The sequence below is a fragment of the Myiozetetes cayanensis genome, unplaced genomic scaffold (assembly GCF_022539395.1).
Source record: "Myiozetetes cayanensis isolate MyiCay16 unplaced genomic scaffold, myiCay2020 scf6-25, whole genome shotgun sequence".
NCBI lineage: Eukaryota > Metazoa > Chordata > Aves > Passeriformes > Tyrannidae > Myiozetetes > Myiozetetes cayanensis.
In genome coordinates this window covers 16,040,544-16,057,262 of record NW_026087853.1, presented here as the reverse complement: position 1 = coordinate 16,057,262, position 16,719 = coordinate 16,040,544, and the positions used below count along the sequence as shown (strand labels likewise).

At 37.1% G+C, this 16,719-nt stretch overlaps 1 protein-coding gene across 3 annotated transcripts in view; it reads right to left on the bottom strand.

Moving 5' to 3' along the window:
- PTPN21 (protein tyrosine phosphatase non-receptor type 21) overlaps nt 1-16,719 on the bottom strand; it is a 44,467-nt gene that overhangs the window by 13,750 nt on the left and 13,998 nt on the right. For 2 of the 3 annotated variants that reach the window (XM_050335271.1, XM_050335270.1), the window contains 12 exons: nt 16,046-16,215; nt 13,407-13,504; nt 12,612-12,679; nt 12,084-12,154; nt 10,702-10,789; nt 10,408-10,496; nt 7,947-8,034; nt 7,120-7,199; nt 5,859-5,960; nt 5,141-5,201; nt 4,566-4,650; nt 1,186-2,651 (listed from right to left, as the gene is read on the bottom strand). In XM_050335271.1, the coding sequence (XP_050191228.1) occupies nt 1,186-2,651; nt 4,566-4,650; nt 5,141-5,201; nt 5,859-5,960; nt 7,120-7,199; nt 7,947-8,034; nt 10,408-10,496; nt 10,702-10,789; nt 12,084-12,154; nt 12,612-12,679; nt 13,407-13,504; nt 16,046-16,215 (2,466 nt within the window). The remainder of the gene's footprint in view (nt 1-1,185; nt 2,652-4,565; nt 4,651-5,140; nt 5,202-5,858; nt 5,961-7,119; nt 7,200-7,946; nt 8,035-10,407; nt 10,497-10,701; nt 10,790-12,083; nt 12,155-12,611; nt 12,680-13,406; nt 13,505-16,045; nt 16,216-16,719) is intronic. The other variant, XM_050335272.1, reaches the window with a different exon arrangement.

Genomic DNA, 16,719 nt, shown 5'->3' with positions numbered 1-16,719 from the left:
ATCAAAATGTGAACACAAGGAGAAAGGTATCACTCTTTTTTTCTGTATCCACATAAAAACTCAGGAGGAAGGGATGTAGAAAAACATACATAATTATAAAATGAATTGAAGCTGATGAAGGTTCATTTCATTGTGTTCAGCTCCATGCATAGCATGTCTGACAGACAAAACATTGTGACAACAGTAACTATTTCAATGCATAGCTTTTGCATATGTTAGTTTTTGCAGCATCAGCTGTAAGTTACCACAGCAGTAGAAGTTATACCCAGTAGTTCCACTGCAGTCCAATTTGTGCAGAAAACAATTTGACACTAAATCAGATGTGCAAAATTAACAGCAATCAATTTTAAAAGCCAAAATAAAAATAATAATTATCTTCCTCTATTAGTACCTGAAATCTGCCACAGACTACATAAAACTGGACAAAAGTTTAAAACAAAATGGGTGGTAAGGAGTACCAGTAAAACTGTACAATCCACACAGACCTTGACACTTCTGTGATGTGGGAATTATAGGAAAGGTGAAACTTGTGGGTTTTTACTATTTATGGCTTCATAAGATTGGAGTAGGAGAAAGAGGCATGGCAAGGAAGAAATACTTTTACTGGGATAAAATGTCTTGAAGAGAAGGCAAAAGGGAAAGGATTTGGAAAGGGAAAGGCATGGAGTAAAGAAGAGAATGCAAGGAATGAGTTTATTGTTTAATGTGTCAGGTCCCCACTTAGGTCAGAAGAAGAAAGCAAATTTTTTAAAAAGTAAACATTCAGCTACATATGACTTTTCTGTGAAAGGAAGAACAGAAAGCTGGCAGTTGAATGGAAAGAACTGGTTCTGTTCCAGATAAGGACAGATAGGACAGAATTGGGATCTAGAGCTGACTTTAAGATAGCTCATTTTAAAGTTCCTGGCCAGGTTAGGTGTATCAGATGGATGGAGGTTGCACAGCTGGATTTGTGTGGGAGGACTATACAAACAGAACTCAGACATGGCAGAGAAGGGGATAAAAGACAGCTAAGCAAAGTTAATCAGGGAAACACAGAAAAATAAAGGTCAAGCTTAAGGTAGCTTTCAATTCACATGTTTTAAATGCATCTCAGGTGGATTAAAAGAACCCCAAACCTCAAAAAAAACCCCAAACAACTTCTGCTACAGACAACCCAAAACAAGATGAATGGTATCCACTTACACCTAGTGGGGGAAGGCCTTCCACAATATTCTTTTTCCCAGACAAAAGATCGGACACAGGTCTCTTCTTTACTGAATCTTTCCTTACTCTGTATCTCCCTGATGTTGTAAGATCAGATTCTGACATGGATGGAGTAAGCAGTCCTTCCCCTCTTCTCTGGACCTGGCTTTCTACTAGTAAATGAACGGGGCTCATATCTTTCATTCTCTTCTCTGCCTCTGAAATATGCAATTTAGGCTCAAGAATATGCAAAGGGCCAGCAGATGAAGCAACAGAGCTATAAGGGTAGTTCAGTACTGAATCATGAGAATAACCTCCCATAACAGATGAAAGTTGGGTTTGATCTTCGGGAAGAGGAGAAAGACTTGTATTAGCCTTGTTTTCTTCTTCAAATTCTTCTTCTTCCTCACTACTGTGAATCAGCATAGTGGCATCTGAAAGGGTTTTCTTATGATCACAATTCACACATTCTTCCTGCTCACCTTCTTTTTGCTTCGCTCTCTCCATCAGAATGTTGGGCTGTGACCCTTCTGAGATAACTCTTGGAAGAGCCACATCTGCTGCAGAAGCTGACATGGTCCTCTCTTTAATCCTTATTCCTTCAAAGCTGGGAGCCAAGCCTGCTATTTCAATACTGTTCCTTTTCTGCAGCTGCGCATGGCGTGCCGATGTTAGAGGCTCACTGACTTCCTGAAGAGAATGTGCCACAGGCAGGCTGTCTTCCTGAAATGTCTGGACAGAATGGTGCACTCGCCTTGTGATAAGATCTGGATTGCTGCTGCTGATGTAGATATGCCGGGAAAGGTCTGGAGTACTGTTTGCAGGCCTTGGGTACGGGTATGGGGGAGGTGGTCGATAGACTTGGGTCTTCATTATATTTGGTGCTGGATAATCCTGAGCCTGGAGCTGCACATTTGTCAACTCAGGTACACTGACTGCCCCAACAACTGGGCGCTTTTCAGCAGGATAGGGGTAGGGTGATTGGCTATGAAAGCTGTAGTTCAGGTTAAATGGATAATGGTTAGACTGTGGGGCAGCAAAGTGAGCATGTTCTCGTATTTCAGGCTGACTGTAAACTAAGGCATCGGGTCTGCTGTAAGCATAGGAATTGCTGATGTTAAGATTTCTCATTGAATGACTCTGCCTATCTGTGTGCACCATTCCTCTGTTGAGCTGCCTCATCACAGTCTCATAGTCTGGTGTGGGACGATAAGAAGGTGGTATTAGTGCACTATGTCTGTGTGAGGGGACATAATCAGTTCTGAGGACATCACTTCCAGTAATGCTTGGGTTAGAGGACATGGGGGATGGCTGCAAGTAATGCTGTGGGTTGTTCAAGGAGTTTGTGCTGTGTGCGCTATAGACACTACCATTGCGGATCCGACCACTGTAGTCATGAGGGGCTCTATCCAAGCTAGTCTGAGAGTGATAGTAGTATCCATTCTGATTGCTCACAAAGAGGTTATCTGAAAGTAAAGTTTAAGAACAGTCTTTATGTCCAAGACATCAAACAAAGTTATCTTCTATTAAGACATAGCTAAGCAATGTTTGAGATTTTCAGAACCTCAGTTATTCTTAGCTCTGTATTGAAATGGGAAGGGAAAAAAAACAAACCCAAACCGAAACCCAAACCCCAGCTTTTGCTGTTGTTGATACCTGAAGTATGTAGACCAGAATAACCTATTATATTTATTTCAATTATTCAAATTCCTATGGGAAAACACTCTCTGTTTAAGAATGGCTTTCTTCTGTTTAGGATAGGTTTGCTAAGGTTCAGTCCAAATTAAACAAAGTCCCTGCCAGTGTTACATCACACCACTTGAAAAAAAGAATGTCCACATGGATTTGCACTAATGGGGTAATATCAGTTTAAACAGTAAAGAAAGAAAAAAATACTAAAAACAGCCCCACAACAACCAAACAAAAAACCCTTGCTCTTCTTCTCTCTTCTACCCCCTTATGACATAAGTAGATATAGTACCACAAGGTCTTAAAAAAAAAAAAAATCAAATTAACTTTCCTCCAGAAATTTTGGAGACAGTTTAAACTGCCACCATCTATTGCTTGCAGATTAACATATACCTACTCTGATGGGTAAAGGAAATGATCTAACAGTTTATGCATCTAGCACTAAACTGGAAAGACTTCAGCTACATTCTGAATGTAGCTGAGTACCTGTATTTCATGAAGACTTGTGTAACTCTGTTTAGATAGAAAATGTGCTTATTCCCTTCCCACTGAGTTGTTAAAGTATTATTTATCCAGCAGACTTGTAGGACTGGAAGAACCCTATGAAAACCGAGGTAACTTTGCAAAAGATTAGCTTCAACCCTTGAGGGTAGCAAGTTTTTTAATTTAAACATGTAACAATCAAAAACATGCAAGAAATCAGCCATGACTCTGCTGTAAACCACTTAGATTAGGAGTCTACATTCCTTGAGAATATTAGTTAGGGGTTGCTTGGGGTTTGTTCTTTCTTGGTTTCAATCAAATATAAACTAGTTCCATAACTTACAAACTTCCTCAACCTTTGAATTCCCCACCACCTTGTAGTCTAGCAAACTCTGAGAGAAACTCCTCTCTTCCTGCATCCTAGGTTCAATTTTTTTTTTAAATTTTTCAATTTTGTGAATTGTCTGGGGGTTCAGTTACTCTTTGCAGCTATTAAGGTCAATATTGACAAGGATCTCAAAATGCCACAACATTGATACAAGAACCAAAAAAAGTGATGGCCAAGACACCACAGTCTTTTGTTGGTGTATATTCCATCTAGCTTTACTCATCTCTCATAGTAGAGGATGTGAAGGAGGAACACTGGAAGGAACTGGGATTGTTTAGCCTGAAGAAAAGGAGGCTCAGGGACCTTATCACTCTCTACACCTACATGAAAGAAGGTTGCAGTGAGGTGTGTGTCTGTGTCTTCTCACAGGTAACAAGGAACAGGACAAGAGGAAATGGCCTCAAGTTGCACAAGGGGAGGTTTAGATTGGATGTTAGGAGATTTCTTCAGAGAAAGGGTGGTCAGGCATTGGAACAGGCTGCCCAGGGAAGTGGTGGAGCCACCATCCCTGGTGGTATTTAACAGACATGAAGATGTGGCACTTAGGGACGCAGTTTAGGGTGGACTTGGCAGTGCTGCAATGATGGTTGGACTTGATGATCTTAAAGGTCTTTTCCAACCTAAAGGATTCTACGATTGTATTTCACATTAGCCTGTATGTCTAGAGTAGCAGCAAGCACTTCAGTGAGTGTTCTAGTACAAACCTACCCCATGTTCACCTTATTAATTTATTCAGCTCTAAATAAAGTAGCTACAAATACAAATTATAGTTTTTACCTTCCAAAGTCATGTAGTGTGGTGGTGGATTTAATGAACTTACCTTGGGAAGATGCATATGGTTCAGTATAATGACCATTGTAATGCAGCTGAGGTGGTGGAGGCATCATATAAGGCTGAGGCTTAGGCTAAGAAAGAAAACATCCTACTGTTACTTAAGAACTGATTTTTTTTTTTAAGTAATTTTTGAAAAAAAAATTATGTATAATGTATACTATTATATATGTATAATATTATATATATTATATATATAAATCTGCAATGTAAATTTCTCCTGTGAGGTCATACAAAAAATAAGTAAAGAACTGGGGAAAAAACTCCAAACACACACCACCAACCCAAGACTGTATCTTGCCATCTGACATCTAGAACACTCTTCTAGAGACAGGGTGATCACACTAAAAATAGAAGTGTTTAAAATATTTTTCATTGCAATTACTTTAATCCCATTATTTATATATTACATAGCAGCTTTTTCTACAAGTCAGAAACAGTTCCTCACATACTAGACTCATCTTTTTCACAGCTCATCTTATTTCACTGAAGGAAACTAATATTTGATTCAAAGTCACTTAAAATCCATAAAACTGCAAACTTAAAGCTATTTGCTCTCCTCACCATAGACATTCTGGATGAAGACCGTCTTCTAACAGGATTCACTGTAACGGGCTGAGTTTGTCTGCAGAAGAAATTTATGGTAAGAAATTATTCTTAACAATAGCAAGACCTATGTCAAACACTGGAAAGCACTCCCAAGGTCAATTAAAATCACTCTACATTTCTTGGAGCCGGGCCTATGTTAAATAGTCCTCCCCAACAGTCTCAAATGGAAAGAGCTCTGTGCATAAACCACCATCACAAAGCAAAAATCACAAAGCCAGAATCAAAATACCTCAGTTATTTGTTTGCCTCTTCTCTATGAAGCATAAAAAGAAGGCGTCCCTGAAGCACTGCAGTAGGGCAGAAAAAGCAGTGGAGTAACTGGGGACTAGTTCCAAAGTTGAACCTCATATAAAATCTCATACTCTGACTTACCTGTTCTACAAGTCAGACATAAAACTGTTTAGGGACTGTAACATTACAGGAACTGGAAAGCACGACTATACTACATGAGGATTCGTACATTCTAACATTCAAGCTAACAGTAATGAATTTTCATAATTTGTTGGATTGCACACAGGATGTGAGTCTTAAGGTCCTTTCCCCCCCACCCTACACTGCACCTGTTCTCTGTGTCTTGCAGCAAGACGAAGGCCAAAAGACAGCAGCATAATATGAATGTTATTTTTATTTTTTTAATGTTATTTTTCAGGAAGAAAGATGTTGTTTAGCTCACCCTTTAGGAAGTGAAGGACGAGAAAGGATTGGAAAGCGTGGAAGGGAAAGAATGAGGGAAGATTTCTGAGAGCCCTCCTCAGGTGGAGAGTCCAGGGAGTCTCTAAAGATAAAGTATGTACAGATTAAGAAAAAAAACCTTGTAGTTAATACAGGCATGCATAAGACAGTTTTCAGCAGCAGGACCAGACAACAGGAAATTTTAAGAGTAGAGATAATCAGAAAAGTTTCTTTGAGGACTTAACTTCATGCAAAACCATGCTGTGGTGAAACCACAGTAATTAAGTAATCCTAGAGCCTGGCATTCAATATGGAACTATAGAACTGATATTATTCAGACAGCAATGCACAAGTCACACAAATGCACTCCTTCTACCAGTAATTCTGATCACTCTCAAAAGGTAGTCAGGTTTACAAACTTCGAGGTATGAGGTTTACTCTGTTTCAAAGTAATCTTACTTCTCAAATAAATTAGCATTAAACACACTGTTGAGTCACCTGTGGCACAAATATTTCATTATCTTTCCACTGGCCTCAGCAGATTTCAGAGCCACCCCTCCACAGCTATCTTCCCACATACAAAGGGAATATGGGAATCATGCTTCTTTTATGACAGAATATTCACTGTGTCTAATTCCCTACTGTTTGACTAAAGAAACTTAAATGAAGGAAAGCTGTATCAGTAAAGTAGCTCAGATTCCAGCTGTTAATTTACAAGCTGGAGACCAGCCCAATTAAACTTAATTTGATGAATTGATTAAATTTACCTTGCACTGGTGCTACTTGAGCTATACAGATTCCATGGATATCTAAAGAACCACATACCCCTCAGCTGTCAATCCAGCACATTTCAGGAGTGCTTCACATACACTTCCCGGCCTTTTAAAGCCTCTAGTGTCCTTTCAGAGCAGTTCACCCAAACCCAGGCCAAAACTCGAGTGATTCCAGTGGCTTACAAGCACTAGCAATATTGGATCCCAAAGCAACTGAAGTCTGTCACAGCCCTGAGATCCAGAAACAAAGGCCAAACACTCACAATTGGTAAGATTTCAGTATTTAATATTTTCCTCTGTCATAAAGCAGAAAGTGTTTCAAAAACTGGTGATAAGTGTTTTCTCAAAGAAAGATTAAGAAAATTAACCCAAGTCATTAATTACTACCATCTAAAAAGGACAGTAAAGATATTACAGAAGTAGTAGTAGATTTCACTTCCTAATGGAAGCTTCAAGGCAACAAGAATTGTGCTAATGTATTCTACTTACAGGCTGCATTTATTTAGTCTGTAAAATTTGTGTCTAGCCACACACATCCTCCACACATATTTTGCTGTTTCCATATCTTCCTGCCAAAAAAAAAAAAAAAAAAAAAAGGCAAAATTTGCATTAAGCCATATATGCATACCCTTTACTTGCTTTCGAATAAGCCACTGAAATTTTTAAGGTTAAACTAGCATTGACCTATTTTGTTTTAATGTAACTTCATTAGTGTCACCAGGTTTTCCCTAAAACTCTACTTTGCAGGTGCAAACCTCCCCTCCAACCTAACACTGCTATTAGATTTATGAAATTTTAGAGTAGAAGCCTTTTGTTGAAGACACTCTTATCAGCTGTAATACTAACACAATTAATAAAGATTAAAAATTTAATAAGAAAGATTAAAAAGTTAATAAAGATTGCCATAAGACTGTCAACAGCTGCCTTTTGACAAATCAAAGGGCAGATGCCACATAACATTAATTCTGCAAGAAATCCCACGGCCCATTCCAGCAAAGCTCTAAGACCATATTTATCTTTAATTGCCACTGATTTAAAAGTCAAAAAAACATGCTACAAATTTTACTGGAATGAATGACAATGTTTATGAACACCTGACCAAACACATCAATGTATTCAACATAAAACATCTGATTTTTAATGCCTTCCTGTAAAAAGCTAGCCAAAGACTGTATTATTACTTTTGGCTCAATCATACAATTCAAAACTGCTAAATATATATAAAGTAGGTTTTAATCTTTGAGTTAAACTATCAGTCTTAATTTGTGTTTATATTTACTGATGTCTTAGCACAAAAAACAAAAAAATGTACTCACAGTTTGGAATTGAATTGTCTCTTCTTTGTTGGCCAGCTCTAATGCAAAAAAGGATTTATTGTGGGACATGTTGGCAATATCATGCCACCTGCAGACAAAAGGGATAAAATGTTACTGGCAAGCTCTGATTTTCAAACCACAGAAAATGCAACTGAAGAACAGAACCATCACCAAGAATATGGATAAAGAACTGAGGACATACTCATGAGGAGAAGCGGAGGGGCAAGTACTGGTCTTTTCACTCTGGTGACCAGTGACAGGACTTAAGGACACAGCATGAAGCTGAGCCAGGGGAGGCTGAGGTCGGATATCAGGAAAACATTTTTCATCCAGAGGCTGGTTGAGCACTGGAACAGGCTCCCCAGGGAAGTGGTTACAGCACCAAGCATGATGGAGTTCAAGTGTTTGGACAAGGTTTTCAGACACTTGGTGTGACTCTTGGGGATGGTCCTGTGCAGGGCTAAGAGTTGGATTCAATGACCCAACTCAGAATATTCTATGATTCTGTGAAAAGGTTCATTAATCTATCTGAACAAGTTGCAGGCCATCACTTCCATACCCATTAAATGGCTGTTGAAAGGAAAACATGCATGTGACTAACTTGGGAAAACGCTCAACACGTACAGTATTAAGTTTATTAGTTGTCTTCCACTTGAGATTCTTTCAAGTGTTCTTTTAAAAAAAAAATCAAATTTAGATAAATTTAGTTATCAGTAAATTATAACAGCCTGACTCCTTGAAAGCAAATCATACATTCCAGCAAAAAAGAAATTAAACCTACACTGAACAAAGCTTTTAAGGCATTATAATACATATTTTCTAGAACTGTTGCACATTGACAGATGAGAAAAAGTTAGATTACATAAAATATAATATCATATATTTATTCATCTTCTTGTTAAATATAAATGTAGCTTGACCCATTAGTATTATGTTAGCATAAATAAAGCTTACATAATCGATTCATTAGAAGAAGATTCTGCAGTGCACAAACACATGGAAAAAGAATGACATATACAGGACTCTTTCTAAAGGTATTTATAAGACTCCCATTTTCATTACATCGATAAGTCTGACACCATTTTCTACAGCTACTCCCAATCATAAGCATGAGGTAAAGAAAACTAATGTCCCCATTTTGATGTAAAATAAAAACCCCTCAAATTTAAGGCCTTGGTTCATAGGCATTTGAGGACACAATTATGAAATTATCTGAATAATCTGAACCGTAACCCAGCCTTCATAAATTATACTAGTAGGTCATTTGTCTATGCATGATATATCTACCCATGCTGGAATTGCCAATAGTCATACAACAAACAAGCAAAAGAGCAGGAAACTGGATGGTGAAACTGAAATATAAATATTTTTCTGATGCTTCCCAATGTGCCTTTTTTTTTTCCTTACGTTTACAGACACTGCATCCACAACTCTTTAGGAAATTATGCAAAGTGCATGGACAATGCTTTATTCCTCTCCCCTGTGCTGAAAAGTAGAGCTGTTGTCTAACACTGCAAGAAAGCAGAGTAGAGCACTTGGACAACTCCAGACAATTAAAAAGAGCTTGGCATCAGCTCTCCTATCAACAGCAGAGACAGAAATTTTGTGGACATTTAACAGTACTGAATTTATAAATTCTGTTAAACAAAACTACTAAGAGAAATAAGCACAGTTGCTTATAACCCCAGAAATGAACTGGTAGTGAAGTTCCAGTAACTGTTGGACCACGGGATTTCAAGATTTCCATTAGATTCAAAGATTCAATTCTAGAAAGTTAAAGTTCACTAAGAATGAAGCCTTTCTTGCTCTAGCAATAACTACAAATTGCTGAGACTCATCTTTTAAAAATCTAAAAATGTATTTTTTTAAAATTTATTCCAAATTCTGCCCAAAGATGCCCAAGCAACTCCTCTTGAAGTAAGTGAGGATAAAACCATTTCACATGAAGACTGAATTTTAAGTGTTAGGAAAGTCACACCTCTGTCTACAAGTTAACAGACCATTAAATAATAAACTAAAAAATGTATGAATCCAAAATAATGAAACAAATGTTATCATGTAACTCTCCACACTTTATTTAATTTATAATATATGAAAGGAGCTCCTGGACAATTTTACAACTGGATATTTCTACATAAATTGATGTCACCATTGCAGGATTTGAGATACTGTGTGTGCCCAGAATTGCTCCTTTTTGATTTAATAAATGCTTCACAATGGAACTGTATATTAAATGTTCATCTCTTACAATTAATCTGGCTTAAAGACATTCATTCTGCAGTCACTACATTGAAAAATTCCAATGGAATTCAGTGTTCACTGTAGTGTGATGACTACAAGACTATATTCAGGTTTATCAAATTAATAAATACACATCATATCTAAGAGTCATTCATGTTTGTGAGGAAAACATACAAAATGTGAAGCATACAAAGACATTTTAAGAAAGAACAATACTGACCTAAATACAACAGGAGGACGACCATTTTTGTGTTTCACAAAGATACCATTAAGACATGCTCCAATGAATATGTCACTTCCTTGGCTGTCCTGTAAGAAGTTGCAAAAAGTTATATAAAACAGAAAAAAGTCTTTGAAAGCAGAGTTACAAGAGAAATAACTGCTTTTATAATTCTACAAGGAGGAGAAAATTCTGAGTGGTGTGGGTTTGGGGTTTTATTTATTTTTGGCAGGAAGCAACACTTCTAAAGAGGGAAAAAAAGGCAACTGAGACAAAGATCAAAGCCCTGTTTACCTTTGCAGGGTAGGTCTCTTCACCATAGCCCTCCATTCGTTCTACTTCTTGCATATATAACATTTCCGCATCAGGAGGAGTAAGGCCTCTACAAATAAAAACAACAATCAGCTATTACTGCCAATAAGAAAAGAAAAATCTTTATTTTACTCTGAATGACATCATCAAAGCTTGAAAAGCATTCCCAAGACATCCAGGAAATCATCAACTCATGCTGTTTCTATCTGTTCCAATGGCTGATATTTTTCTCAGCCTTTACACTTTGATTCTAGTAACTTCTTTCTCTCAGGTATCTTTAGGGGCAAATGGCAACAAAGACCAGTTAAAATTATCTTCTAATGGCAGACAATTATCACATTCTTTTTCGAATCCACCATTGTCTCCATATTTCCTCACTTTTTCAGAATGATTACACTGGCACATGTGTTCAAGACCTTAATTTTCCCTGTAGCAATATTCACAATGAAGTTTGATGTTCCACATTTCAGAAAAGACAAATTAATTTTCTAAATGCTGACAGAGTTTTAACTGTAATGTGTGAGAACATGAGGACAAGATCTGTAGGTAAAGGTAGCGGTTTTTGTACCTACACCAAGTGACAAAGACAGTTTTCTCACAGACTTACAGTAGTGTCACAGGGATTAAAAGCTTGTTTTTACCTACTCACCAGCAAACTTCAGCTCTTTAAAGTCATAATTTCTACCTGCAAAATCCTGTCACATTCATTGCTATGTCTCTCAATACTTTTTCAATCATCAATCTCTCTGTTTCTTCACTTTTTCCTAACATCATGTAGATTAAGTTTTCTTTGCTGAACCTTAACCATGCAATCTTGTTACAAATGCATTTCAAAGACAAATTGAATTGAAATTTCCAAACTGCTGTTTTAAAACAATACAATGAAAAATTTTCAGTATTGCTCACATAGTCACAAATATTTTTCTCTCTTGAACTGACATTCCTTTGTCCTGGACTACTGCACCTTAGCTACCTTTTGCCTTAGATCATAAGCCATCTGGCACCATTAACTGTCTCTACATTTCTACTGCCCTCATTACCTGCCAAAGGTGTTTATCAAGAAACATCCTTATGGAGTCACAACTTCATATTAGAAAGTTTCAGAAACATAAAGGTGAAGTCACACTATTTAATACTGTCCTGCATTCTTAATTTTCAAGCCAAATCCTCTTATTTATTTTACTAGGTGCTCTGTTCTCTTTTCACTTTCATTCAGCAGAAAATCTGGTAACTTTGATGCAGATGTATTAGAGAAAAACTCATTTAAATAAGAGGTGAAATTAGTCCCAGTGTCTTCTGAGATTCACAACTTTCTGAGCTACTGAAGATCCTAATTAAGCAATAAAGAGTTTTAGACATGTTACCTGTACTTCTGATGTAGCAAGGCAACTTTCTGTGTTGCTTCTTCCAATATTTTCTCTTCTTGTAGCCAACCCTTAAGGTAAGACAGAATTTATGCAATGAGATACAAAAAAAGTTCTACAAAATTAAATGATTATAGTTTCCTTACACAGGTGAATCAACTCACCACTCTAGTGTTGAAGCTTAGATGCTGTTATATGCACACAAGTAAACCCAAAAAGCATAAACACTGTTTTGAAGTGGTTTTACTCACTTTCCCATCTACACCCAACCTTCTTTTCAGTGTAATATACAATAAACTCGAAAAGGTCCTGCAACATCTTTACTTCTGTGTAATATAAGGTGTGCTATCTCACTCCAACCTCAAAGAAAACCTTCACTGAATTTGATAAGCCAGTGAGCAGTAAGCTGGATGGATCAATCATGGAGTCTTATTAATAATGATTTGTTTTTACCAATTTTAAGAAAGTTTTAAATTTAAATTTTTCAATTTAGGAATGGAAATGTATCCATTTAAACTAAGTACTTACCACTGGAAACAAAGCAAATCTTTGTAGAAACTCCTGAGATTCATACTGATCATAGTCTCCAAAATCAGCTAAAAAAAGAAAAAAATTCTTGGAGTCAAACATTTTTAACAAAATTATTTAACACCCAATTAGTTGCAGCAGGATCTCCAAGCAGCAAATCTCTCCATCCTACTGAACTGTGATCTGGAAGTAAAGCAGCAGAATAAACTAACCAGTAGTGTTTAGGAAGAGGAATGGTGAAAACATATCCCATCTTCTTACGTTGTTCATAAAAATTGATAAAACTCCTTGTGGTTAGAGAAGAAGAAATCATAAAACAATCAGAATCCAAGTTCCTTAGTACTTTGAGGTTTCAATAGTTCGATTTTTTAATCAGAGAATGGTTAAGGTTAGAAGGGGCCTCCTGAGATTCAGCCCTAAGCAGGGTCAGCTAAAGCAGATTGTCTCAGAGCTTTCCCCAGACAAATTTTTAATATTCCAGCTCTATCTTCTTTACTCCCTCCTGTCAGACACTTGCAGTACAGCACCAACAGACAGCTCTAACTTGCAGCTCTACTCAATCACTGCACAGAGCAGCTGGAGCATCCTTTGGCTCACAAGACTTCTACAGCTCCCTGCACCCAGACATGCAGAAATTGGGAGCTAGAAGCCTTCCCAGACTCAGGGGTATGCTCAGAAAGCACTTAACTTACTGAGTCGGGTCTTTGAGTGATAAATAGAAAATATGCAATAGAGAAAATATATCATCAAAGTTTCTGATGCAACATTAGCAAGTTGGCACAATTCCTTACTTACCCTGAACAGCCAAACCAGCCAAATGTATTGCTTGTTCCAGTGTGCAAGGAATGCTGCCCTCCAAGATATCTTTCTTTAATTGCAGATAATACTGATACCTACATGGGAAAAAAAAAAAAAAAAAAAGCTAACAGGGGCTTCTTAATTTAAAGAGAGAGCAGATTAATATGCCTGCATTTCCTATTCCTCTCTGCATTCCCAGTTTGAGTGGAGGGTAGTCACCCTCATCGTTCAGATCCACTATTTCAAGGCCTTTGTTAACTCCTGCCTCCCTTAACTTTCACATATCATTCCATAATCAGTGATCTTAAAGAATCTCCACAATTTCTATCTACTACCATACTCTCATTTTTTAATTTTTACCTCTTCTGTCCTTAATGTTGTTATTATTGTCTCTAAACAACGTTCAGTAAACTGCTGCTGTATTACTGCCTTCTCTTCCAATAGATCTAACATTGCACCCAATCCTGATAATGACTTTCATTTCTGTATTACAACTTCTGAGTTGTTCTGACTTTCAAGGCACCATTTTTGTCCTTTAATCTAACTTCTCCCTTTCTTCTGCCCCTTTCAGCTCTCCATGGAACTCCCTATCTTGAGCCCAAAACACCTCAAAACTGCCATTACAGCTACACAGACTTGGCCAAGAGGTACATTTGTCTTCTATAATCCTAGCTTCAAAAACTTCTTGTTTTTATACAATGACATATTGTATGTCAACTTTTGTGAAGTAAGGCTTTAATACTGAGAACGTGGAAGTATGTGCTATAAATCATTCAATGGTTAGAAAGCTCAAGTAAACACCACATAAATTTTATTTATATTAATTGTTAGCTCTCTTCCCTCACTGTTTACTGGCCTGTTAAATACAGTGACAATTCATAAATATTGTTTAGACTCTTCGGGATCTTACTATAAAGAACCAGTACACCATAAAATAGTACATGACATCCTTATACAACACCCAGAAGAACAGATGGGATTAAACCCAGGCCTTAAAAACAAAGAAAGGAAAAAGCCACTGCATATCAAGGCATTTGGGGAAACAAGTCTTCCCAGTCAAGAAGTGGAATGTAAACCCTTTCCATGGAAACACTATTAAAGGTAAACATACAGATGAAGAATCTTAACATTAGCTTGAGATAGCACAAATACCATCTCCTTTTATCTATGACATTTCCATTTCCTGGTGTACATTAAAGTTGCTTAAACATGCTCAATCTCATCTATATTAAAAAGGCATGAAAAAATTCACAGATTTCTGAAATTAATCCAGACTCTTACTATCATATATCAAAGCAAGTACCATCCTATAGGACTTGAGTATAAGGTTGACACATAGATGTCTGCTTTCTGCCTGGTAGCACACTGTAAAATTGTTGTTAAACCTCCACAATAAACATCATATTCTTTAAACAAATGCCAGAGAAGACTATTCAAGGTTTTTCAGGCAATTTACCTATTCAATGCAACACCATGACATTTATCTTACTTTAATGCATCCTCGTACACCAACAAACATAGAATCTGAACCAAAGATTTTCAAGCCAGTAAAATTGCTGAGAAATAGCACAAAACTTCAGAGTTTTCAGGAAAAATATAATCTTTCAGAAATTACACATCAAACAAACACTAAAGCTGCCAAGCATTAAGCAATAAATAACAGCAGCAGTGTCTGCACCAAGAGGCTTATCTCTCCCTGAAAAGCTTTCACACCACATTTAGCAGGAAAGGTGTCTGGCAGGGTATTTTAGCAACACAGTATATAAACACAGTTTCATGTAACCACAGAAAACTTAATTGGAAAGGATCTCTGAGTGATCACCTGGTTCAACTCCCCACTCAAAACAAGGCCCATTTGAAGTTATCAGCTTAAATGGGTTAATTAATGCAAGCATATATTTCTCAAATAATAAATACATGCTTGTAATCCAGTTACTGGTTTTGTACTCATTTGCCTATTAAAAAGAATCATTAAATCAGAACAACTATACACATTAAGCCACTAGAAGCCAATGTATAGGCTCATAAGAATAACTGGCCAGTACACATGCTCAGTTTTACTTTTCCCCCTGTAGTCAGCACCAATTACGTGATGTCACCCAGTTTCACAGTAGAAATGTGTACATAATATCAGAAATAGCATCCATATTGATGGCTCAGTGATACACAAAAAAAGTCCAAAGCTGAAACTTAGCCTGTAGCTTGCCAATGTATTGTACTGAAAGTACAGAAAGTACTGAAAGCAAAACAAAGGAAAGCATAGTTCAATAAAATCTGCACGTGCTTTGTGCAGGATGGATGTCCACAAAAGCAACATATGGCTCTTCAAAACAAACAAAAAAGAGACAAACATAAAGAGACTAAAACAATCAAAAGTCTGACCATGTAAGTATGCCTGTTACTTAAAACAGGTTTGAACAGATTCTTAAGATCTCAAAGAAGTTAGTTGTTTGTTTAATTTATCACATATTTTAAGTATTCCAAAGCTAAATAAATACACATTTTGAACATAAATTCTGCCTAAAGTAATTTTCATTTCTATAAAGGTGGGGGAGAGAAAAGCACACAACTTTTAAATAAACCATACATTGCAGAATGCTGAAAGTAAATTTTTAGACACATGTTAAGAAGTTTACCTGGTAATCTCCTGCTGAAGCTGAGAAACAGTAGGCACATAGAACACTACTCCAAAATACACAGTTGGCTCTAAGGCATATTTGTCCAGCTGCTTTTTCAGAGGCTTGTCCAAATCTACCCATCTGCGCTGATTCTGCTTATTATAATACCACAGACTGAAATACGTAATCTGAAAAAGAGGCATTTCAGTGAAGAAAAAAAGTTAATATTGTGATATTAGATAAAATGTATTGTATGAAAGTCCTGCTACCTAGAAATAAATGGCTTACAACACTAAGGTTATGGGTTATTGAAAACTTAGAGAACAGCAGAGGCATTTAACATCAAAAGCAGACATTACTTCCAGATAACCAACCCACATACGTAAAGTACTCCACCTAAAAAAATACCAAGCCTACATTTTATTTGCAAACAGTTCATAACTCTTTTGTGTTGACTCACAGATGTTAATAGTAAGCATTCATGTGTGACAGGAAAGTTAAGGGAAGTGAGGAAGGCAAACAGAAACTGACACTGGACAGCAGGAGAGCAAAGCATGGCTTCTGTGGGGAAATGGCAGTCAGGCTCACATGGGATGCTGAAGGACAAAAGAGCACAGGACAGCTGGTCAGTCAAAGGCAAGCTCATTAAAGCATATGCATGGCTCATCCCACGAGGGAGAAAATGAGCAGAT